Source organism: Microcaecilia unicolor, chromosome 4, assembly GCF_901765095.1.
Source record: "Microcaecilia unicolor chromosome 4, aMicUni1.1, whole genome shotgun sequence".
Lineage (NCBI taxonomy): Eukaryota > Metazoa > Chordata > Amphibia > Gymnophiona > Siphonopidae > Microcaecilia > Microcaecilia unicolor.
Window position 1 is genome coordinate 266,426,267 of NC_044034.1, and position 24,272 is coordinate 266,450,538.

The 24,272-nt window shown below is 41.9% G+C and overlaps 1 protein-coding gene across 1 annotated transcript in view; it reads right to left on the reverse strand.

The window, feature by feature from the left end:
* Positions 1-636: 636 nt before the first annotated feature.
* PROZ (protein Z, vitamin K dependent plasma glycoprotein) overlaps positions 637-24,272 on the reverse strand; it is a 45,438-nt gene continuing 21,802 nt past the window's right edge. Inside the window, exons 5-8 of the mRNA XM_030201521.1 lie at positions 19,140-19,271; positions 9,368-9,465; positions 4,895-5,018; positions 637-2,271 (exon numbers count right to left, since the gene is read on the reverse strand). Coding sequence (XP_030057381.1) covers positions 1,718-2,271; positions 4,895-5,018; positions 9,368-9,465; positions 19,140-19,271 — 908 coding nt within the window. The 3' untranslated portion in view covers positions 637-1,717. The remainder of the gene's footprint in view (positions 2,272-4,894; positions 5,019-9,367; positions 9,466-19,139; positions 19,272-24,272) is intronic.

The following is a 24,272-nucleotide window of genomic DNA, read 5'->3' on the forward strand; positions in this document are numbered from 1 at the left end:
AACCCAAGTCCGAGTTGTTTGTTTTGGTTTGTTATTTTGAAACTACTAAAGTAGACTTTGAGCTCTATGAGGTGAATAGATGCTAAGACACAAGCAGCATCCAAAGGAGGGACAAGCGAGACTCGGTGGAAAATAGTGGCAGCCGAAGGGGGAGGAGCAGGACTTGGTGACGTATGAGCAAGACCTGGTGGTGACAATGGGTCAGAGTTAGATCACCACACCTGTGGCAATCTCCCCAACAAACCTACCTCAGCTGATAGCTGAAGCACTCACCAGCCTGGTCCTTAACCTTATATCTTATACAAAATAAAAAACAAGAACTCCCAAGTTACTTAGAAATAAAAAGAAAGTTTATTTCAAAGGAAAAGAATAAAGAATAAGTTTAGTTCAGCAGCATAAGCACAAAGCAAGTCTGAAATATAAAAGAGAAACAGTCCAATCCACCCAGTCAGCCCTAAGGCCCCTCCCCCCATATCTTCATTCACCTCTCCTTCCTTTGTGTTCTCAATCCCCTATCCTTCTTCACCTCTTCCCTGTGCTGTCTTCTCCAACTCCCTTCAAAGTCAACTCCATTACCCCCCTTTTTTCTCCCCCTTATACTTACCTTGAAAGAACCAAAGAAATTAACAAGATATATAAGACATGTCAAGAAAATAACTTTATTTTTATAAACACAAATTAACATTAATATACAGATCCATCCAAATGTATGCAAATGTGTCACATAATTGCTGCCAAAACCCAGAGGCTGTGTGTCACATAATTGTTGTCAAAACCCAGAGGCTGTGATTATAGTATTGGATCCATGTGCCTTATTTAAACTGAGGCCCCAAACTGACCAGTACTGTCGGCGTGATCCTTTTATTTGGATTGGGGGCTAAAAAATTGTCTCCTATTGTTTAAGATTCTTTCAACACATCACAATGTTGACTATGGGTCATTTAGTCTGTCCATCTGCAAACAACATCCCTTCGAGTGGGCTAATTCATGCCAAATCTTGGTTAAAACCCATCCCTGGGCCCTGAATTTACCATTTTGAAAATGACCTCACTTATGTCAACGTGATTTTGAAAGGGTCATGTTGAAAAGTGCTGAAAAGTTACATAAGGAGAATGCTTACCGTCTTCCTTCTTTAAAATCTATCTTGAAGGAAGTGTAGTGGAAATAGACCATTCTGAAAATTTGGCCCAAATAACACACTCTAGGTTCTTTTAGTCAAAAATATTAGAGCTACAATTGTGACATTTTTTATCAAATTTATCATGTTTGACATCAGATTTGCCATTCCCTTGTGTGACAGTTGCACTGATAATAGTTCCAGTGTCAAAACAGATTTCTCTGTATTGAATGATATCTTTCTATTTTCTGTGATATTTATATTCCAAAAAGAAAGTTAGAATAGCACACGTGTTGATGTATTATATTGGCTACAGTGATGTCTTAACAGGCAGGGCCTAGTGGCCTTGAAATATATGTTGTATCACTATATGACATGGATAAACCAAGATAACACAGAAGCCATTGTACTGAGTCCTCAAAAACAATTTCAACAAATCCCACAAGAGGAGCATGCCAACTAAAGAATCATTTTCTTCAACAGTTACTATGTGCAAGTATGCACACGTCGACAACAAATTTTTTAAAAAGATCTTTAACTGTAGACTTAGTTGGCAAAGATAGTGGGTAATTTATCTCAAGCAATAAAACATCACCCCCACTAATTTTTTGATTGTGCTATTAAATCTTTCATGGCTTTCTGTAACCAAGTGATGTATCTTGAAATTTTAGTGAAAACAAATGTTTCTAAATTACTCAGCTCCGATGGGCAAGATCCCAGAATTCCTATCAGAAACCATGTACCTTTATGCTCCACAGCAAAATGGCTTCCTCCAGCCAGGCGGCCATTTAGAAGTTCTTGTGAAGTCCCACAAAACACTCTGTTCGTATGAGTGATGTTGAGGATGTTTTCACAGGTCTCTTTTTCAAGAGGTGAGACCTGGAATTGAATGAGGGATCCCTGCAGCTGTCCTTCCTCCTGAAGCTTCCAGCTGCTGACTATGCCCGAGTTCTCCGGCATCAGTACATATTCAGCAAAGTCTCTCTCAGGAATACAGATGGGAAGACAGTAGTCACTGTAGTTGAGGTTTGTGTGGAGTTGAAGAAGTGCAATGTTGTTCTCGCCAGTTTCTGCCACATACCTCATATGTACATGTATGTTTTTCACTTGGATTATCTGTTTACTAAACATTGGTTCATGGTCTTGGATTTTTCCTATAAAGTAAGTGAGTTAGCCAGTGTTAAGAACAATTATATCATGTGCTACAAAAGCCACAACTCATGCCCTCAAAAATCAGATGGCTGACATTTCATGACAATACTGTTCTTTAGAGTTCAGGTCTGCTGTATTTATCAGTATGATAAATATTGCATTATGGGGCTGGGCCAGTAAAATGTACCATAATTTATGCATTCAAAACTAGCGAAGAAGATAATTTTCAAAGCCATGGTTACACTCTCCCCCCCCCCCCCCCCCCCACAATGCTGTCCTCACATAAGAAATGAGATATGGCTTCCTGCTGCCCTTTTATTTCATCACAGGTCAAATCCTGATGATGTAGATTGCTTTGATTGGTTCCCTGAAGCTATTTGATAAATTTAAACTTGTACTAAAAAACTTATTATACCCAAGCCTTCCTTTTGGAATAATACATTGGAGTTGTGGTCCCCGTTGGTGGTGTGCCTCATGACAGCTTACAAGTCATAATTTTATACACTTGTGCCTTGTGTTTCATAACCTTCCTATTGTGTTCCACCCCTCTTCTTTACTACATTGTTCTATTGGCAGCATTAAGGAATGAATTGTATTTTTATACTCTTGTAATTCTCAGTTTGGCTTTTTAGTTACTCTTTTCCTTTTTTGGATTTATTGTAAACTGTTTATATATTTGTTTTTTCTTTGCAGTATGTATCATATAAAGTTGAGATCTCCCATTCAACCTTTCCCCTTTATAGATCTCGTGTTTCTGGGTGCACTGCTATTTCTGTTTGTCTTCTGTTACTGATATTTGTCTACCATTTATGAACCTGTTCCATCAGCCCCGACCAGTGCCTATTTCCTGATTATGAGTTTGCCTGTCGATTCTGTACTGTTCCTGATTCATTGGTGTTGACCCAGCTTATCTGGTCATGTTTCTGGCCTTCAGTCCTGTATTTCTCCAGCTTTCTATTATCTTGGCTCATGCTTTAAGTCCTGGCAACTTCTAAATACCAAGGGCTCAATCCATAAGGAAAGGTGAATACTCGCAGCGTCTAGATTTGTCTGGATGACAAATCCAGGAGTGGGGAACACCAGGGACCATTGTCTAGGCTGCAATGGTCCCTGGTGTTCCCCACTCCTAGATTTGTCATCCGGTTGTAACAGCCATTCTATGGGTACAGCAGTGCTTTACCTACACAATGGCTTTCTATAAAGATTTTCCACACATTAAATATGTGTACAGCCTGTAGGTATGTACATTTTCCATAGTGAGCAGAGGAATTCCTGAGGGTGAAATTGCAGGGAAGTGTACACTTATATGCATACTTTTGAACACTGAAATGTATATTTAATCCCCCCCCCCCCCCAAAAAAAAAAAAAAACATGCACACCAGATACCAGGGGTAAATATGTGCACATGGGTTTTCCTGGGGCAATTTTCAAAGTGAAAATGTGTGTGTACCTTTGCTTTGAAAATCCACAAAGACCACATAGTGAAAAGTGTGCACATGCTAAGTTTTAAATTTGTCCCCTAAATTAGTGCAAGGCCACTCTAGTCCTCAACTGTTGCAAACTAGTATGTGAGAAACAATATCACAGTGACTGAAATGTCAGGGGCCTGGGGAAAGGAAGAAGGGATATAGATCACCTTGAAAAGAGATGATGGAGCCTCTTTCCACATGGGTGTTGTCTACAGACCTCCGACACAATCAGAGGAACTACATAAAGATCTGGTTATAGATATCAAAAGTTGGGAAAGAAGAGAGAGGAGAAAGAAGTTGCTGGGAGATTTCAACCTGCCAGATGTGGATTGGAAACTTCCATCTGCAGAATCAGAAAGAAGTAGAGAGGTCGTGGATGCCTTTCAAAGTGCTCTGCTCATACAAATGGTGATGGAACCCACGAGAGAAGGAGCGACACTGATCTGGTGTTCACAAATAGGGAAACTGTGTCTAATATCTGAGTGGGTGCCCACCTGCGCAGCAGTGATCATCAAACAGTTTAGTTTTGATATAACAGCTAAAGTGGAAGGTAGCCACTCAGACTCCAAGTCCAGGATTTCAACCATGCTAACTTTAGTAAAATGGGGGAATACCTGAAGAAAGAGCCGATGGACTGGGAGGACATACAAGAAATGGAAAGGCAGTGGTCCAGGCTGAAAGGAGCTATAAATATGGCTACAAACCTTTATGTAAGGAGAGTAAATAAAAGCAAGAGAAAAAGGAAACTGATATGGTTCTTCAAGCAAGTTGCTGAAAAAAAAGGCTAATTGGTGCCATGTGAAAAAACTGAAATTGACACCTCTTCTTCGATGATGGCAGCTTTCACACAGCTCTGCCTCTGGTAGTGGTGGCAGCTTCAGCACAGCACTCCTCTTTCTTTCTCCTTCTACCCAGCATCCCCTTCTCATTCCCCTATCCAGTCCACTGCTCAGCATCATCATCCCCCAAGCCCCTTTTGTCTTTCCTTTCTACCCAAATGGGGTGGAAGGACATGGTGGAGGACAGCCGGAATTGGGCCACCTCCTTAAACAGCATGCCCTGTGTTGCTGCACAGGTCATATACCCTGAAAAGCCAGCTCGGCTTTAAGGTTGCCAAATATGAAAACATTGAAAAACTGACTATGTTACCCTTTACCTGCAACAACCTCGACAGAACTTGGGTTATTTTTCTGGGCACATGCAGCTGTAGTCAGCACAAAGTTCTGGTTTAGTATAACACCACTACAGAAATCCTTTCCATCTGAGTTTATTATCAGCACCTTTGAAAACAAAGAATTGGTGTATGTAATGATATATACAAGAAAAGTAGAATCAAGAAATAGCAACCAATGAAACAACTTCAAATAATTATTCAATTGAAAAAAAAAAATAAAAAGTCCCAACATATTTTATTATGCTGCAAAAGACCTAAAGTACAAGACAAGCCACAAAACTTGCAAAATTGCTGTAAAACTCAATACATATAAAGACATTTATTTCTCATTGCTGAAGTTTTGGCTCATATTTTGAAGAAAGTTGGTATTAAAATTCTTTTTTTCTATAGTGTGCTTGACCATTATTTTGTAACACATTTTCATCAAATATTTCTTAATAATTATTAAATGAATCATATAATATATGCTCTATAATTTTGACTCTTCGTTTCTTCTTTTTTTGTCCTGCAGTTCTCATGTGTCCTTTTGGTGTCCATCTAAATTGGAACTTGACCCAGCTAAGACTACACTTGCCATGAAAGCTTTAATTCAAATCCATTTGTGTTTTTACTACTTCCCTTATCAAGTCCACTCAGACAGGCAGTGGTTCTCTTTGAAAGCTGTACCATGTGTTCTTAAGCAAATTATTAGATCAGAGATGTAATTAGGCTTTTTAGTACCTGGGCCAAGCAAGTGTATTTGTCCTGTCTCCTCACCCCTGTCTTGTTTTCTACTCTCTTTTCTCTCCATCCTCTGCACCCTGATCCTCAATCCTTTTTCACATTCTTCCCTTTTCCTTCCCCAGCCTGGATGGTAGCACAGTGGTGGTCTTCCTGTCTTTTCTTCTGCTGGTAGTCCAAACTTGCATTTCAGTCATTTTTCCGTGTCTCATGAGCTTTGCCCGACTCACCCACCCCCTTGTTATGTACCTGCACTAAATGTCACTGCTGAGTGATGACTGGGACTCCCACTCAAGGGCTGTGAATACTGCCATTGCAGTATCCACAGCACGAGGAGGCCAAAGGAGGAGCCTAGGCTGGGAATCAAACTGTGGTCTTTGCACAACACCCAGAACTACCAGGGCCAGCTCTAGAAGGAAGGTTTGGGGGGTATATCTAGTTTAAGGGGTGCTTTATCCCTGGTCTCACATGACCCTTTCCCTACTTTACCCCAGGCAATCCTCTTTCTTCGGTTATCCAACCTGGGAGTAGTCTAGTGGTCAAAACAATGAACTGAGACAATTAAGCTATATAATGTTATAGCATAGGTACAATCAGAGCAGGTACATATAGAAGTAACTAAGTACAATAAAGCACCATTTATTTCAAGATCCATGAATCAGAAACTCTAATCCTGAACAAACTGTGGTCTCTTATCAATTATCTGGAAACATCTATGATCCTAAAATTGGATACAAGAGCAGTAGTCACCCTAAATCCTAAGGAGTTTTCTATTGGTTATTTTAAGATGGATATTTTTAGGTCAATTGGAGGGGCATAATCGAACAGGGCCAGCCATCTACATGGGCGGCCATCTCTAAGGCCGGCCCCATAAAGCGGCATACCTGACCGTATTATCGAAACAAGATGGCCGGCCATCTTTCATTTCAATAATACGGTCGGGGCCGGCCAAATCTCAACATTTGGGCCTGCGTTAGAGATGGCCGGCGTTAGAGATCGCCACCATTGGTTTCCCGCCGATAATGTAAACTAATGGCGGCCATCTCAAACCCGGCCAAATCTAAGCCATTTGGTCATGGGAGGAGCCAGCATTTATAGTACAGTGGTCCCCCTCACATGCCAGGACACCAACCGGGCACCCTAGGGGGCACTGCAGTGGACTTTACAAATTGCTTCCAGGTGCATAGCTCCCTTACCTTGTGTGCTGAGCCCCACCCAAAACCCCCAAACCCACTATCCACAACTGTACACCACTACCATAGCCCTTATGGGTGAAGGGGGGCACCTATATGTGGGTACAGTGGGTTTCGGGTGGGTTTTGGAGGGCTCACATTTATCAAACCAAAAGTGTAACAGGTGGCGGGGTGTGGGCCTGGGTCCGCCTGCCTGAAGTGCACTGCAGTACTCACTAAAAACTGCTCCAGGGACCTGCATAGTGCTGTGATGGAGCTGGGTATGACATTTGAGGCTGGCACAAAAATGTAAAAAACTTTTTTTTTGGGTGGGAGGGGGTTGGTGACCACTGAGGGAGTAAGGGGAGGTGATCCCCCATTCCCTACGGTGGTCATCTGGTCAGTTCGGGCACTTATTTGAGGCGGCCTTAAAAATAAATGGACCAAGTGAAGCCGGCCAAGTGCTCATCAGAGCCAGCCTTCTTTTTTCCATTATTGGCCGAAGCCGGCCATCTCGTAACCACGTCCCCATCCCTCCTTCCGTACCCTGCCAAAACGCTCCCTTTAACTTTGGCCAGCCCTGCGACAGAAAGCAGTTGAAGCCGGCCAAAATTGGCTTTCGATTATACCAATTTGGCCGGCTTTAGGAGAAGGCCGGCCATCTCCCGATTTGTGTCGGAAGATGGCCGGCCTTCTCCTTTGAAAATAAGCAGGTTAGTCAGCTCCCACTTGTGGGGAAACGTCTTGAGCATATTTGGTGAGCCATTTAGAAATGGTGGATGTTCTAGGAACTGGAGAGGTGGACTGTTGTGCAGGATACAGAGTAGAGACCACATCTGTAGGTCTTGTAGATGGGATGTGCAGAGTGCTGTATCAAGAAAAGAGATGAAAATGATGGTATTGAATCTCTAAGCTGCAACTGGAAAATATAAGTGTAGTGCAAACTGTTGGATTGGTTTAGACCCTTTTTGCTAGGACCCAATGCAGCAAGTTAGATAGGGGTAGATGTATTCTCCTTTTAGGCCAAAGGAGTGTTGGGTACCTCAGAAATCTAGTTTGTCCCTAGTATTGTTTAATGTAATCCTTAGCAAATTTGTTAAATAATCTAGGATTATCGTTTCACATGTATGCAGATGATATCCAGATTTTTGTATGTGGTCTGAGGATAAGGATGAAGTTTGTGAGTAGGTTTAATCAGGGGTTGAGAGAAGTTGAGAGCTGGTTATAGATTAGTAAATTGAAGCTTAACCATTCAAAAACAGAGCTGTTATGGTTGCACCGGGCCAGGCTTTTGACTGCCCAGGCATTAGGCTGGCAGATCAGGTTTTGAAAGCTTGGAAGAGATTAAAGTGGTGTTTTATTGACAAATAAGAAAAAGATTGCTGCAGTGATGAAGACATACTGATATTATTTGTGAAATATTCCTTAATAACATTCCTATTTTGAGTAGGTAGAGTTGGCCACATTAGTACATGCATACATTATTTCTCAGCTTGTCTATCGGAACACCTTGTATGTGGAATTACCTAAATATCAACTGTGGAATATGCAGTTAATTCAGAGTATTGCCATAAGAGTAACTAATAGGTATGACATTATATGAACATATTCTTCCCGTTTTAAGGAAATGTCACCATTTGTCTATAAAGCAAAGTATTCATTTTAAATTTTAGTGTTTTAAGGTTTTACAAGGATTAGCTCATGAGGTACTAATGGTTCATATTAGGCAATATAGACTGATTAGGGCTTTTTTGTCTCAAAAGATTTGGTTGGAAAGACAAGAAAGTATAATATTGAGTGAAATGTGGAAGACTGCCTTTTCCTATGTGGGTCCTAAATTTCCTAATGAGGTGAAAGATATTGCCAGTATTTTACATGTATATAAACATTGTAAAGCATGGCTATTTCAGCTGGTCTATGGGCTATGATTGCTGGTGAGAACTGGGGATGGGTTGAGGATGGAGGGACAGCGATGAATAGGAGATAGTTTAGGTTTGTATTGATTCCTCATGCTTGTATTGGATTATATTTTACTGTAAATCATTTGTGGCTTTTTGGAGAAATGATATATAAAAATAAATGACACTATCCTAAAAAATTTACATATTTTGTGACATTCATTATTCAAAAGGGTCTTGATCCTGATCTACTGTACCTGAATGTAGCTCACCTTGAACATCTGAGAAAGGCAGGTGCTAAATCCAAAATCGACCTCCTCCTCCCTCTACCACCACCCTCCTACCATTCTGGATACGTGGTGCCTTATTATAGTAAATCAGAAATGATGAGCACACCCTTTGGATTTATAAGACAAGTGTTATAAAGATCTCAGGGGCCCTTTTATTAAGGTGCACTGAAAAATGGGCTGCGCAAGTGTAGGTGCGTGTTTTGGGCGCACACAGATCCATTTTTCTGGCGCACATAGCAGACACTCATCAAAAATGAAATTACCGCAAGGGCCATGTGGTAGCTGGGCAGTAACTCAAAATTGACGTACGTTGGGTGTGCATATGTGGCTTAGTAAAAAGGGCCCCTCAAAAAGGTGAATATTTAAGCCTATTACCTGCCATGGAAATCTGTTTTGAAGAGTCTGCTTGGCACTGGTTGTCTTTGTTTCCATACTAACATCAGGAGCTAAAATTCTTCCACAGGCATATGGATCTACAATGTTAAATTTGAATATATAAATTATTTTTATTGACCACTTCTACAAAACCTGCTTAAGGCAACTTAAAGGAGAGTAAAATACATGTAGCACAATTTCTACCAAATTTAAAATGCATAGCAAAGTAAATAAAACACATAAAACAACAGCATCCCCTCCACTCTGTTCAACCAGCCCAAAACTCAATCAAATTATCAAATTAAATATGTCCTCCTACAGTGAAGCATATTTCTGAGACATTTAAATGCAAAGCTTTTTATAGGATAAAAGAATATAAAATTATGTTGCATCTCTTTGACTTCTGTTGATGGTCACTGACTTTGAGTTCCATGAAAATTTTGGTTCTTGATCTTATAATTATTTCCTCATTCTGTACCCATGATAAAACCTTTTTATATTTAGGCTGTCTATATTTTATGGACTATGATAGGATGTCCCAGACCTGTCCTAATGACCCTCACAACCAGTGTAGCTTTCAGCATGCTTATAGTCAATATGCAAGGCTATTTTGGTTTAGGTTTATTTAGTAGATATACCACATTTAGGGCTACATTCTATTAAAAAATGAGCACCAAACACTATTCTTTAAACGGCGCTCAAAGTTGGGCATCGTATATAGAACAGTACTTAGCACTGGTATCTGCACCTAATTTTAGGCGTGAAGATTTACACCAACTGAAACCTGATGTAAATCCTACTGCCTAAATTAGGCATGGATCTGCCTTATTCTATAACACTGTGCACAAATTCTAGGAATGCCCCTGACCTGCCCATGCCCCTTCCTTGGCCACATCCCCTTTTTGGATCCACAAGTAAAATTTGTGCATGCATCTTTATAGATTACTGACTACAAACACGCATGCATAAATTCAAATTAGTGCCAATTAGCACTAATAATTGATGGTTTGTGCCTGATTATTGACATTAATTGGCTCATTGAATAAACTGTGTGAGCAACTTTGAGCACCATATATAGAATTAGGGGGTTAGTGTTAATGACAAGGTAGTTTACAAAAATAGAGAGACACTGGGAACTGAGGACTTTTAGATTGGTCTTGTACATCTTCATTGTGGGTATCCTGAAAACCTGATTGGCTGTAGGGTCACAAAAATAAATTAATACTATTACTAATACTATTAATAGTAACATAGTAACATAGTAGATGATGGCAGAAAAAGACCTGCATGGTCCATCCAGTCTGCCCAACAAGATAAACTCATATGTGCTACTTTTTGTGTATACCTTACGTTGATTTGTACCTGTCCTTTTCAGGGCACAGACAGTGTAAGTCTGCCCAGCACTATCCCCGCCTCCCACCCACCAGCCCCGCCTCCCACCACCGGCTCTGGCACTGACCGTATAAGTCTGCCCAGCACTATCCCCGCCTCCCGCCACCGGCTGTGCCACCCAATCTTGGCTAAGCTCCTTAGGATCTATTCCTTCTGAACAGGATTCCTTTATGTTTATCCCACGCGTGCTTGAATTCTGTTACTGTTTTCATTTCCACCACCTCCCGCAGGAGGGCATTCCAAGCATCCATTACTCTCTCCGTGAAAAAATACTTCCTGGCATTTTTCTTGAGTCTGCCCCCCTTCAATCTCATTTTATGTCCTCTCGTTCTACCTCCTTTGCATCTCCGGAAAAGGTTCGTTTGCGGATTAATACTTTTCAAATATTTGAACGTCTGTATCATATCACCCCTGTTTCTCCTTTCTTCCAGAGTATACATGTTCAGGTCATCAAGTCTCTCCTCATACGTCTTGTAACGCAAATCCCTTACCATTCTCGTAGCTTTTCTTTGCACCGCTTCAATTCTTTTTACATCCTTCACAAGGTACGGCTTCCAAAACTGAACACAATACTCCAGGTGGGGCCTCACCAATGACTTATACAGTGTCATCAACACCCTTTGGTTGTTTTACATAAAACTTGACACAAATTTTAATAATAATATATCTGAGGTCCTTTTTACTGCAAAATTCCAATGCACAAAAATTATGCTCTGGACTAAAGGGAGAAGTTATCAATAAGGGCTACCATTAAGGTGGGTTGTTTTGCCACAAGTTGTATTATTTTAGCATATAATCCATTTTGTGCATTGAGACCCTGTGCTAAAATATCATGACTTATAAAATAACCCATTTTAACAAGGGCCATTGTTGATATGTTCCCCCTCATTCTCTTTGGTTATGTCTTCAAATAGGTTCATTTTTTGCATAACATGAAAGGAATGCTTCTGTGCTTGCATATGTTAGATTATCTCAGTCTTTTATATTCACTGCTAATGCTCATCTTGAATTGTGCCAAAAAAGCCTCCTCGTGGTATTCATAACTTGTAATATATACAGTCAACATATCAAGATGTACTTGGATTCTATTTAATCAAACTGGTGACACCCAATACAACTGGGACAATTTCAGGAAATTTCCACCACATTTTCTTGGTCTTTAATTGCATTTATAGTACTTAATGATCTTCTCTGTCTCCATATCTAGTACAGTCACTTGGGACTGACACTTCTTTTAATAATAGAGAAATGTCCAAAGTGTCACAACTTCCTTCACCACAATTTAATCAGGGTCATGATACCAGTGTTTATCTGACACAGCAATGTTGCATTTTTTTTACATGGTTTCAAGTGGAGGAGACACGCTACCTTATTGTGCTGTTCTGTATGCAGGTGTTTTCACATCAGTCGTTCATACCCAGTGATGAGATGTGTGACTTTTTCCAGTTCAGTTCTACAAAATCTGGGTTTTTTTTTTCCTGTTTCAACAGTTTCTTCTTTAAAGGATGTGAACTATCTTGTTTGTAGTCCACTATCTTGTGCTGAAATTATCAGTCTCGTATTTAGGTTTATATTCACCTCTTCTTAATCATTCATATGTCGGGTTTTGATCTCTGTGTTGCTTCTGAAGTAACCCTCTTTATTTCCTTCTTTACACAGTTTTTCCTTGTCTACTGGTTTAATTCTTTTAAATAACTTTTTTTTTTCTTATTTTGCAAATTCTTTTCCTTCCTTCCCCATATGGGCTGGTGAATTCTCCCTCATTCTTTCTATTTATTTTCTCTTTGTGAAATGCTTCACCTAGTTTAAAGATGAAAATTAATTGTGGATGTTTACTTTAATACTTTAGCATATCTTGCATACTTGGATTGCATTAAATATGCCTGTAAGCCTTTGATTATGGCTCTGTTTATTTAGGGAGGTAGTTATTAAGGTGCATTACATCCATAATGCATGTTGTTTGCCCTTTAACACGTGAGCTATATTACCATAATGCGTGTAAATCTAAACTACAGTGCAATAACACTAAGGGGTCTTTTTACTAAGGTGCGCTAAAAAATGAGCTGCGCTAGTGTATTGCGTGTTTTGGGCACATGCAGATCCATTTTCAGCGCACCTGTAAAATAGACCTTTTTAAAATTTTTGCCGAAAATGGATGTGCGACAAAATAAAAATTGGTGCGCGTCCTTACCGCCACCCATTGACTTAGCGGTAAGGTCCCATGTGGTAACCGGGTGATAATCATCTACATGCGTAGAATGACGATTACCGCCTGGTTTCCGCTATGCACAGGAAAATAAAAATTATTTTCTGGCGCGCATAGTGGATGCATGTAAAAAAATTAAATTACTGCCCAGGTCTCACGGTAGCCAGGCGGTAACTCCAAATTGACACACATTGGGCGCACATAGGTGCGTACACGGCTTATTAAAAGGGCCCCTAATAGAATACAAAGCATGCAAATGCACGTGAAATATCTAATTACTATGTAAATTGAAAAACACAGTTTGCAACGAGCACCACAAGCTGCATTATTTCTGGAAAAATAATGCCAGGAACATGCTGACATTATTTTTCTAGTCAAGAACATTGTTCCCTAAGCTACAGCCATTTAAAGGGGCTGGCACACAAATTCCAGAGCTGCCCTCCCTCACCCTTCTCCCTGATGGTCTCTCAGTCATATATACCCAGGGCCGTGCCAACCCGGTAAGCGGGGTAAGCACCGCAGGGGGGCGCCTGCCTAGAAGGGCGCTGCGCCGGGCGCTGCCATCCAGTGCTATTTCAAAATCAAAATGAAAAAAAAAAAAACCTTACCGCGTTGGCGCGTCGGTGCATTAGCGCTTATGCGCATGCTTCTGCTGCCTTCCCGCGCGCAGCGCTCGGCTCTTTGGCACCACCCTGCTTCCCATGCGCCTTGGAGCCTCGCTTTCAAAGGGTCACGTCTGCTGGACTTCCATCAGTTTTTGTAGCCCGCTGGCGCCGAAAATTGCAGCAGTTGTGGAGGCACTGGCCCTCATGGACTGAGTGAAATTTCACTCCCGGCGCACAAGCTCTCCCTATCGCTATGGCCTGCTGGTTCACCCTGAGAGGTCGATTTGAAGCCGGTGATGGCAGCTTGCCTCATATGGGGGGTCGAAGACTGTCATGCATTTGCAATAACCTTCTCCTTTCATCATCAAGGTAAGAAAAAGGCAAAAAACTTGCCTTTAAGAGAACAAATGTTTTCTCGCTAGTCTCGCGGTAGAAGCCAAGCTTAGGGCCATCGGCGGGTGTTTGTACTGCGTGGCTTTCTGCATTGGCGGTCTTTGTCAGCGCTCGCTAACATCGCGGTTACACATGGCTGCTTCAGCACAAGGCCTGCTGGATTGGGGCCGTGTCTTGGTGTGCTCATTGCTGGACAGAGACGAGGATCTGACCCGCTCTAAACCTCAGGAGTTATGGCTGGAGATTGGTCCGTGGATTTGCCAATCTGTTGTAATTAAACAGTTAAGAAAATCTGTGTCCAGCAGAGCTGGTGAGCGGCCAGGCTGCAGTGGAGGGTGTGCAGGCATCTGTTGTGCACGAGGGACATGATTAGTCAGTCTAAAGCATTGAAATGAAATAAATAATAAATGTGCTGGGCTGGTGCAGGTATTAGTTGGTTCACGCTCTCTCGTTGTGCAGATGGTGTATGTATAATCCAGGGATTACTTGAACAGTGCTGTACCCCTGTGCGAGTTTGGCTGCAGACTGACGGAAGCAGAAGGTTAGGTTCGTCTCATCTGGTTGTTGACCAACATGATTGAGGAAATGTCTGATGCTCGATACATGAATGATCTGTTTTGCTTTTGTGGATTTCTTTACGAAATCCGTTGATGAGACAATTTGAGAGAGAGAGATCAGAGATCCACCATTGGCTTCTTGAAGTTGGACACTTCATTTTTCCAGTTAATTAATATTGTGCTGTCTCTTAGTTTTTCCCAGAGACAACCAAGCTAAAATTTGAATTTAAAATCTTAATTCCTTTTTTTTTTTAGGAGGGCCATCGGGGAGGGAAGGGGCAACAATAGGAGAGAAAAATATACCAGAGGGAGGAAGAGTCTGGGAGAGGAGGAAAGAGAGAAAGATAGGTAGGTAGCGGAACCGGGAGCAAGCAGCTAGACGCAATTTAATGTGTTAAAATGATTAATGCAAGTTAAGAATTTTAATGCATTAATTGTGTTAAAATGCGTTAAATGTACAGCCCTACTTTATATATATTTTTGTCCAGTAGTTTAGATTTAGATAAAAAAACATTTTGAAGCCTAGTGTCAGTAGGAGTTGGAGTCGGATGGTTGGCGTTGGAGGTTTGGTATATTGAAAGGTCTATGGAGCAGGGACTGTCTCTTCATGTTCAAATGTACAGTGCTGCGTCTAGTAGCGCTATAGAAACGCTAAGTAGTAGTAACAAATGTGGGGGGGGGGGGGGCGCCAACTGACAGTATGCAGGGGGGCACCAGAGACCCTTGGCACGGCCCTGTATATACCCCTCCCAAAACCCACCCTCTCTATGGCCATACCTCCCAGCACACACCTACCTCCCTAAAAGCCACACCTACCCTCCTGTAGGCCCCTACCTCACAAATTCCCTCGGACTAGAGGTATCAGGGTAGAATCCATCCTACAGAATAGAAGCCATCCTTAGTAGCTACTTCCCTTGCCAGCGTCAAGTTCAAAATGGCACTGGCAACCAGTGTTGTATAGTAGCTAAGAAAATGTAACTAGTTTCTGCACTTAAAGTAAAAGTTTTGTTACTTTTACTTGTAAAGGAGTACAGGATAACATTTGTTACTTTTACTACTACTACTACTACTATTTATCATTTCTATAGCGCTACAAGGCATACGCAGCGCTGTACACCATACACAAAAAAAACTGTCCCTGCTCAAAGAGCTTACAATCTAGATAAGACAGGTAAACAGAACAATTAAGGGTAAGGGAATAATAGGTGAGGTTGAAGGACAGGGCAAGTGACTAGTGGTTAGGAGTCAAAAGCAGTGGTAAAGAGGTGGGCTTTAAGTTTGGACTTGAAAACGGCCAAAGACGGGGCTAGATTCACAGGCTCAAGAAGTCTATTCCAGGCATGGGGTGCAGCAAGACAAAAGGAATGGAGTCTAGAATTAGCAGTAGAGGAGAAGGGGACGGATAAGAGAGATTTATCTACAGAATGGAGTACTCGAGGGGGGCATAGAGAGAGACGAGAGTGGAGAGGTACTGGGGAGCAGCAGAGTGAATACACTTATAGGTCAATAAAAGATGCTTGAACTGAATACGGAAACGGATAGGGAGCCAGTGAAGTGATTTAAGGAGGGGGCTAATGTGAGCTTAGCGACTTTGGCGGAAAATGAGTCACGCAGTAGAGTTTTGGACTGATTAAAGAGGAGAGAGATGGCTAAGAGGGAGGCCGATGAGAAGCAGGTTACAATAATCAAGACGAGAGGTGATAAGAGTGTGGATAACGGTTCTGGCAGAGTTCTCAGAGATGAAGGGATGCATTTTGCTAATGTTATAGAGAAAGAAACAACAGGTTTTGGCAATCTGTTGAATATGTGCAGAGAAGGAGAGAGAGAGGAGTCAAAGATGACCCCAAGGTTACGAGCTGATGAGAGAGGGAGAATGAGAGTGCCATCCACAGAAAGAGAGAAAGGGGGGAGAGGAGAGGTAGACTTAGGGGGAAAGATGAGAAGCTCAGTTTTGGCCATGTTAAGTTTTAGATGACGGGACATCCAGGCAGCTATGTCAGATAGGCAGGCTGAAACCTTGGACTGGATGTTGGTTGAGATTTCAGGAGTAGAGAGGTAAATTTGGGAGTCATCAGCATAGAGATGGTATTGAAAGCCATGAAATGATATCAGAGAGCCAAGGGGAAAAGTGTAGATGGAGAACAGGAGAGGACCGAGAACAGAACAGAGGCGTAGCTAGGTTTTGACGTCTGGGGGAACAAACGTTTGTAAAATAGGCATCAGAAGGGTAGGCCGGCCATACCATCCCACAGCAGAGAAGGTGCAAGTAGACATTCTTGGAAAAGACAAGGCACTGCTAATGCGCCCCAAGCCTAGGGGACACTGGTAGCTGCTTTGGAGTCTCATTGGGATTAGCACATCTTCCAAGGGGAATGTACCTAGGCTACTACTACTACTACTACTACTATTTAACATTTCTAAAGCGCTACCAGGGTTACGCAGCGCTGTACAGTCTAACAAAGAAGGACAGTCCCTGCTCAAAGGAGCTTACTTTGACTCTAAATGCAGAAAACCCAGCATATAAAGCACCAATTATGAGCTCAAAATTCAAAAGATTTATGCTCTTTTCTGAGAGCTATGCCCATCTCTGGGTATTTTGATTGCCTTGCTCTCCCCTCCCATTTTTCCTTTTGCCTAGTTTTCTTTTCACTATCCTTGGTACAATTGTAATAGAATGCTTGGATATCCTTTCCCTCAGTAACAGCAACACAAAATCCTTCCACTGCCAGATACTGTACTGTGTGAAGCATCACAAAAACCTGCAAATATGCTACTCAAACTATGTAGCAAACCTGCAACATTATCAGTTGGGGCTGGAGGCTTCCCACAGGCAGATTACAGCAACAGTTAAGATGAACAGTTAAGATCAAGAAACAGGATGTTCTCACTGAAATTTTGCCATCTATATAGTATAGAACAGTATAGAAAAATCAGCACAAAATACTGAGATTATAACTGCGGTTTGTACCAGCTATAATACTTTTTAAGCTGTTCTAGTGATGTTCAATTTTTATTTCATGATATTTATATCTACATATGGGAAACTTGTAAATAAATTAAAAAGCTATCATGTAAGTAAAACAGAAAAAAAAATCTTTTGTCCTGCACCTTTTAAGGCACTGCCTATCCAACTGGAACAGCTTTAGACCATGCATTTATTTTTTTTTTAATAATCTTTTGCTATTGCTTTAGCATTTGCTATTGTTTTGAGTGAACTAAAGTCCGTATAATGTTCTGTCTCCATGTGCATGGAGGCAGGTTGCCTGTTTATATGTATATGTTGGACATTGTTTATATCAGATTACATTATTTGTAACAGTTTGCAGTGCTTTTGCCCTTAAGAAGGGCAGGAAGTGCTTTTGGACTTCAAACTTAGGGCCCTGTTTTTTAGTGTGCGCTAAAAATTAGCATGCGCTGTGTAGGCACCCATAGGAATATTGTGGGCTCCTACACAGCACGTGATAAAGGACGTTAGCATACCTTTGTAAACAGAGCCCTTAGTCTTCCTGCAGTGCTCTCTGATAGGCTGTTATTGAGCAGATGTCCCTGCTCCCTATGCCTTATGGGATTTTTCCTGTTGTCTGACCCTTGTCCCTATGTATGCTGGGTTGTAGTGGGTCCACTACTTTCTCCAGTAGGGTGGAGAGAATTTGCATGCATGCTTTTTCTAAGAACTGTAAACTGACTTGCTGTACCTTGTTGCATGCTTCCCCCCCCCCCCCTCAAACTACTGTAATATCACCAGGTTTTACCATTTAAAAGTATTTACAACATTACTCTTCAGCACAGTGCTGAGAGCTCCCAGCTTATCTTTGCAGTGAGAGAGATCTGGTTGAGACAGACTCCAATCTGCTGGGCAGAAACTCTTGTTCAACACTTCTGTCATATTTAAAGTCATTTTTCTTTTGTTTGATTTGCATTAAAGAAAATTTTGGTTCAAGAGTTCTGAGTCTTCACATTAATGTTGTATACTCTGGTTTAAGCTACAGTCTATCACAGGCAGTGAAAGCACTGAACAATATGACTTTTCTACTGGCAGGCCCATTTTATATGCACTGAGTCATGCAGTAGGTAATGTGCTCTAACAGTGTTATCGCACACTATTAGTAAATGACCCTGTTATTATGAAAATAAGGTTACCCAGGCCTTCACCATGGGCTATAATGTCGAAACTTCCAGTTAGAGTGGCCGTGGGAGTAAATTATTATTGGCCCGTCTCATACAAGGTGGGCTATTGTCTAACATCTATATAAGTGACTCAGTGAATCACCAGGAGGAGTTGTCAATGAGAGAGCAAAACAGAGCTGAAGTAGATATATTTTTTTCTTCTCTGTAACCTTCTGCAGAAGGCCTTTTGCTTTCCACATAGAACTAGCATGAGGGGGTGTAACCAAGGCAGCAGTCCTGGGCCCCCATGCCATCAGGGAGCCTCTACTACTACTACTATTACTATTTAGCATTTCTATAGCGCTACAAGGCGTACGCAGCGCTGCACAAACATAAAGACATAAACTGGAAGATTCAGCCTTCCGTTGGGCTTTAGGGCATCTGCATCTCTAACACTGGCCCTGGGCCTGGAGAAAGACTTTTACACAGATATTGTACCATACTTACAGTACCTGTTGGAAGGCAGGATTTGTCATCTTCTGCAAGGTCATACCCTTCAGCACAAGAGCAGTAGTAGGACTTATACCCTGGACGGCAAAAGTGTTGACATCCCTCGTTCATCTGGGGGTAACACTGATTCTTAGCTAAAGAGAATATGTATATTTATTTATTTATTAGGATTTATTTATTGTATTTTTTTGAAAGAATTCACTCAAAGTGGTATATAGTGAGAAATCAAACATAAGCAATAGACAAGTACAGCAGTAAAAATATTCAAATAACAATACAAAGTATGGCATAGTATACTACTTACAATGTCAACATAACACGTAATAGAACATTTTAATATCGTAGGGTAAAAGCAAAGATGGAACCTAGAGATAGGTAAGAGATTAAGAAGAGTTAGAAAATAAGGTGACATTTAAAGAAAGTTGCACATGAGGTTAGACAGATGATTAAATGTTATCTCAGCTAGGGGTAAGAGTGGATAAATAATGCTAGTAACATATAGGCCCATTTACTAAACTGCGGTAGGCTAGTGCAGGCCTACCGTGCTCCAAAAAACACTGCCGTGGGATACGCTGAGGCATCCTGTGGTAGTATGCCAATCAGGAAGCACTGATATCATGCTAAAAACAGTTTTTTTGTTTGTTTTTTGGTGCAAGAGACATGTCTATGGGTAAAGATTAGGTGTGCCCTACACTAATCGGGTAGCACAAGTACATTGACGCACACCATCTAATTAGCAAGGGAGTAGCCTAGTGAACTCCCATGGTAATGACCACACGTTAATTGGGAAATTAGTGTGTGCCTATTACAGAAAAATATACAAATGCGGCCATTGTACTGCCATGCTAACAGTGGCTGCAGTGGGTGGGAAACCCATGTGATAACAGAGCCAGACACTTTTTACCGTGGCTTAGTAAAAGGGCCCCGTGGAGGGGCATAATCGAACGGGGCGCCCAAGTTTTTCTGGGGCCGTCCTCGCAGGACGGCTCCGTGAAGGGGTAGGAAACCCGTATTATCTACAAAAGATGGGCATGCATCTTTCGTTTTGATAATACAGTTGGGGACGAACAAATCTCAACATTTAGGTCGACCTTAGAGATGGTCGTCCCCGGTTTTCGGCGATAATGGAAACCGAGGATGCCCATCTCAGAAACGACCAAATCCAAGCCATTTAGTTGTGGGAGGAGCCAGCATTCGTAGTGCACTGGTCCCCCTCACATGCCAGGACACCAACCGAGCACCCTAGGGGGCACTGCAGTGGACTTCAGAAATTGCTCCCAGGAACATACAGTAGCTCCCTTACCTTGTGTGCTGAGCCCCCCAAACCCCCAAAAGAATCCACTCCCCACAACTGTACACCACTACCATAGCCCTAAGAGGTGAAGGGGGCACCTACATGTGGGCACAGTGGGTTTTGAAGGGTTCATATTTACCACCACAAGTGTAACAGGTAGGGGGGATGGGCCTGAGTCCGCCTGCCTGAAGTGCACTGCACCCACTAAAACTGCTCCAGAGACCTGCATACTGCTGTGATGCAGCTGGGTATGACATTTGAGACTGGCAAAAAATTTTTTAAAGTTTTTTTTTTAGGGTGGGATGGGGTTGGTGACAACTGGGGGAGTAAGGGGAGGTCATCCCCGATTCCCTCCGGTGGTCATCTGGTCAGTTCGGGCACCTTTTTGAGGCTTGGTCGCAAAAAAAAATGGACCAAGTAAAGTCGGCCAAGTGCTCATCAGGGACGGCCTTCTTTTTCCCATTATCGGCCGAGGATGCCCATCTCTTCAGCACGCCCCAGTCCCGCCTTTGGTATGCTGCTGACACACCCCCGTGAACTTTGGTCATCCCCGCAATGGAAAGCAGTTGAGGATGCCCAAAATCGGTTTTCGATTATGCCGATTTGGGCGACCCTGAGAGAAGGATGCCCTACTCCTGATTTGTGTCGGAAGATGGGTGCCCTTCTCTTTCAAAAATAGGCCTGATAGTAGCATAGTAGATGAAAGATGATTAATACCAATTGACCCATCCAGTCTACCTGCATTTAAAAGATGCATTTAAAATATTGTATCACATCTGAAATTTCTTACCTAGAGGCTGACTGAATTTCGGTTTTAAGCACATAAGTGTTGCCATACTGGGACAGACCAAAGGTCCATCAAGCCCAACATCCTGTTTCCAACAGTGGCCAATCCAGGTCACAAATACCTGGCAATATCCCAAAACAGTACAAAACATTTTATGCTGCTTATCCCAGAAATAAGCAGTGGATTTTCCCCTAGTCCATTTCCTTTAGGAAGCCTTCCAAACCTTTTTTAAACCTCGCTAAGCTAACCACCTTTACCACATTCTCTGGCAACGAATTCCAGAGTTAAATTACACGTTGGGTGAAGAAACATTTGCTCTGATTTGTTTTAAATTTACTACTTTATAGCTTCATCGCATACCTCCTAGTCCTAGTATTTTTGGCAAGAGTAAACAGACACTTCATGTCTACCCATTCCACTACACTTATTATTTTATAAACCTCTATCATATATCCCCTCCAAGCTGAAGAGCCCTAGCTGCTTTAGCCTTTCCTCATATGGAAGTCGTCCCATCCTCTTTATCATTTTCATCGCCCTTCTCTGCACCTTTTCTAATTCCACTATATCTTTTTTGAGATGCAGTGACCAGAATTGCACACAATATTCAAGGTGTGGTCGCACCATGGACCGATACAAAGGCATAATAACATCCTTATTTTTGTTTTCCATTCCTTTCCTAATAATACTTAACATTCTATTTGCTTTCTTAGCCGCCGCAGCACACTGCGCAGAGGGTTTCAACGTATCATCAACAGCGATGCCTAGATCCCCTTCTTGGTCAGTGACTTCTAATGTGGAACCTTGCATTACGTAGCTATAATTCAGGTTTCTCTTTCCCACATGCATCACTTCCCACTTGCTCACATTAAACATCATCTGCCGTAATACATACTTCTGTCAAAGGTATGCATTATGAATGATGGTAAGAAGGTTTCCCTGGCTAAGAAATTGATCAGTAGACATGATATCCTAGGTTATGCTTAATTTCCTTTTAAGGAAAATCTTCTTTTTAGAGACGTTGGTGAAGACTCTGGATGATACCAAAGTGCTGAGGCTCTCAGATGACCATGGACATTCATCATCCTAGGAAGCATTCTCCAGGGGACATTTCAGAGACTTTAGAAGGTACAGACAGGCTAGAGTGAGTGCCACCCAGAGGTTTTGATTAGTGGGCAGAAGTCAGTCTTTTCATAATGGCTGCAGAGGTAGTCAGAAATCCAGGTCAGGTGTTGCAGGGGCTGTTACAGAACTTATAGTCCACTGTTACCCAATCTAGTTCAAAGCGGATAACAACAAGAGGAACTAGACCATACATCTAGGATCATGCATCAAGTTACCAACAAGAATGAGAGCCAATTTACTTTATTCAAAACATATTTACTAAAAAGATACACTTTAAGCCTCTTCTTAAAGCTGTTAAGGGGCAGCAACGAGACTTTGCTGACTCATGCTCTGGTAATTCCTTTCCTGTAGGAGGCAGAAACCAACATTTCTACCATAGGTGAATTCAGTTAAACTCAGATCAATTAATTCTCAAAGTAGATCATGAGGGCTAAGTCCTAGAGTTTGCCCATCCTCTGTCCAAGATGTTGCTCAAGTCCCCTTGTCATTTGAGTCAAGGTGGTGGTGATAAGAACCACCTTGAAATAAAAGCTTGAAGGCGGTAGTTCTGCTTTCCAGGGAACAGAGAGGGACAGGAAGTTATTCCATTTACTTTGTAGTGCCCAAGAAGGAGTGTTCATTTCATTCAGTTCTGGATTTCAAAGGGGTAAATAGAGCCTTACAAATTACTCATTTTTGTATGGAAACCTGAAGTTGGTAGTTGTAGCAGGTTGGCAAGGGGAATATTTTAGATCTCATGAAGGCATACTTACACATTCTCATCAGGAAAAAACATCAGCATTTTCTCGAATGTTAAGGCCTCAGACAATATTATCAATTACCAGGACACCATGGACCTTTTCCAAGGTGATGGTAGTAGTCCCAGCAGTCTTGCAAAAGAAAAGAATCCTGGAGCACCTGTACTTGGTGATACTCATTCAGGAAGAGACCACAAGGCAAATGGTTCAACTGCTCCAGGAACTCAATTGTGTAGTCAACTCCTTAAAGAGCAAGCTAGTCCCTACTCAGTTCCTAGAATATCTGGGGGTACAGTTCAACACCAAATGAGGGATCTTTTCCTGCTGGATGAGTAAATCAAAAAGATTTAGCTTCCATTCACAGCCTTGTGCACCAAATGTAAACCAATGGTGTGGGACTACTTTCAGCTATTGAAGTCCATGGCATTTGGTGCCATTGGTGCAGGCACTTATCTGGCCCTTTATTTTATTTATTTATTTATTTAATTAATACATTTATAACCTGCCTATTCAGCCATCTAGGCAGGGTACAATATAACACACATAAAAGCACATAAAACGTTACAACCCCCCCCCCCCCCTCCCCACACACATATCCAATACCCCAAAAAGGACCTAAAAACCCACCCTTAAAAAGAACTTGAACACCCACCCCCTCAAGCAAATGCTTTGCAGAACAACCAAGTTTTTAACTGCTTAAATTGAGACAAAGAAGAAAGCTGGCGTATAGCCAAAGGAAGAGAATTCCACAAACAAGGGCCAGCTACAACAAAAACTATATTCCAAACTTCCTCCAAATGCACCTGATAAAATGAAGGGACAACTAGCAAACTCAACTCTTGAGACCGCAGCACCCTAGTGGGATGATAAGCCTGTAAGAACTGCACGAAGGCCAATGGAGTAACACATTGACGCACCTGAAATACCAACAGCAAAAGCTTAAACTTTCATAGCACCTTTCTTTCCCACTGATCTCCAAAGTCTTATTACCTAATTCAGATTCTGCCTCCCCTGTTTTCAGTGAAACACAGTCTTGCTTGGTGGGCTCTGCACCAGCAACTTGAAACGAGGCATAGATTTGGAGTCCCTCCCCTCCACCATTGGTTGGTGATCATGATAGATGCCAGCCTCAGCAGTTGGGGTGGGGGGGGGGGGGCACATTGTATGGATGGGTTTGCTCAGGGATAGTGGTTGT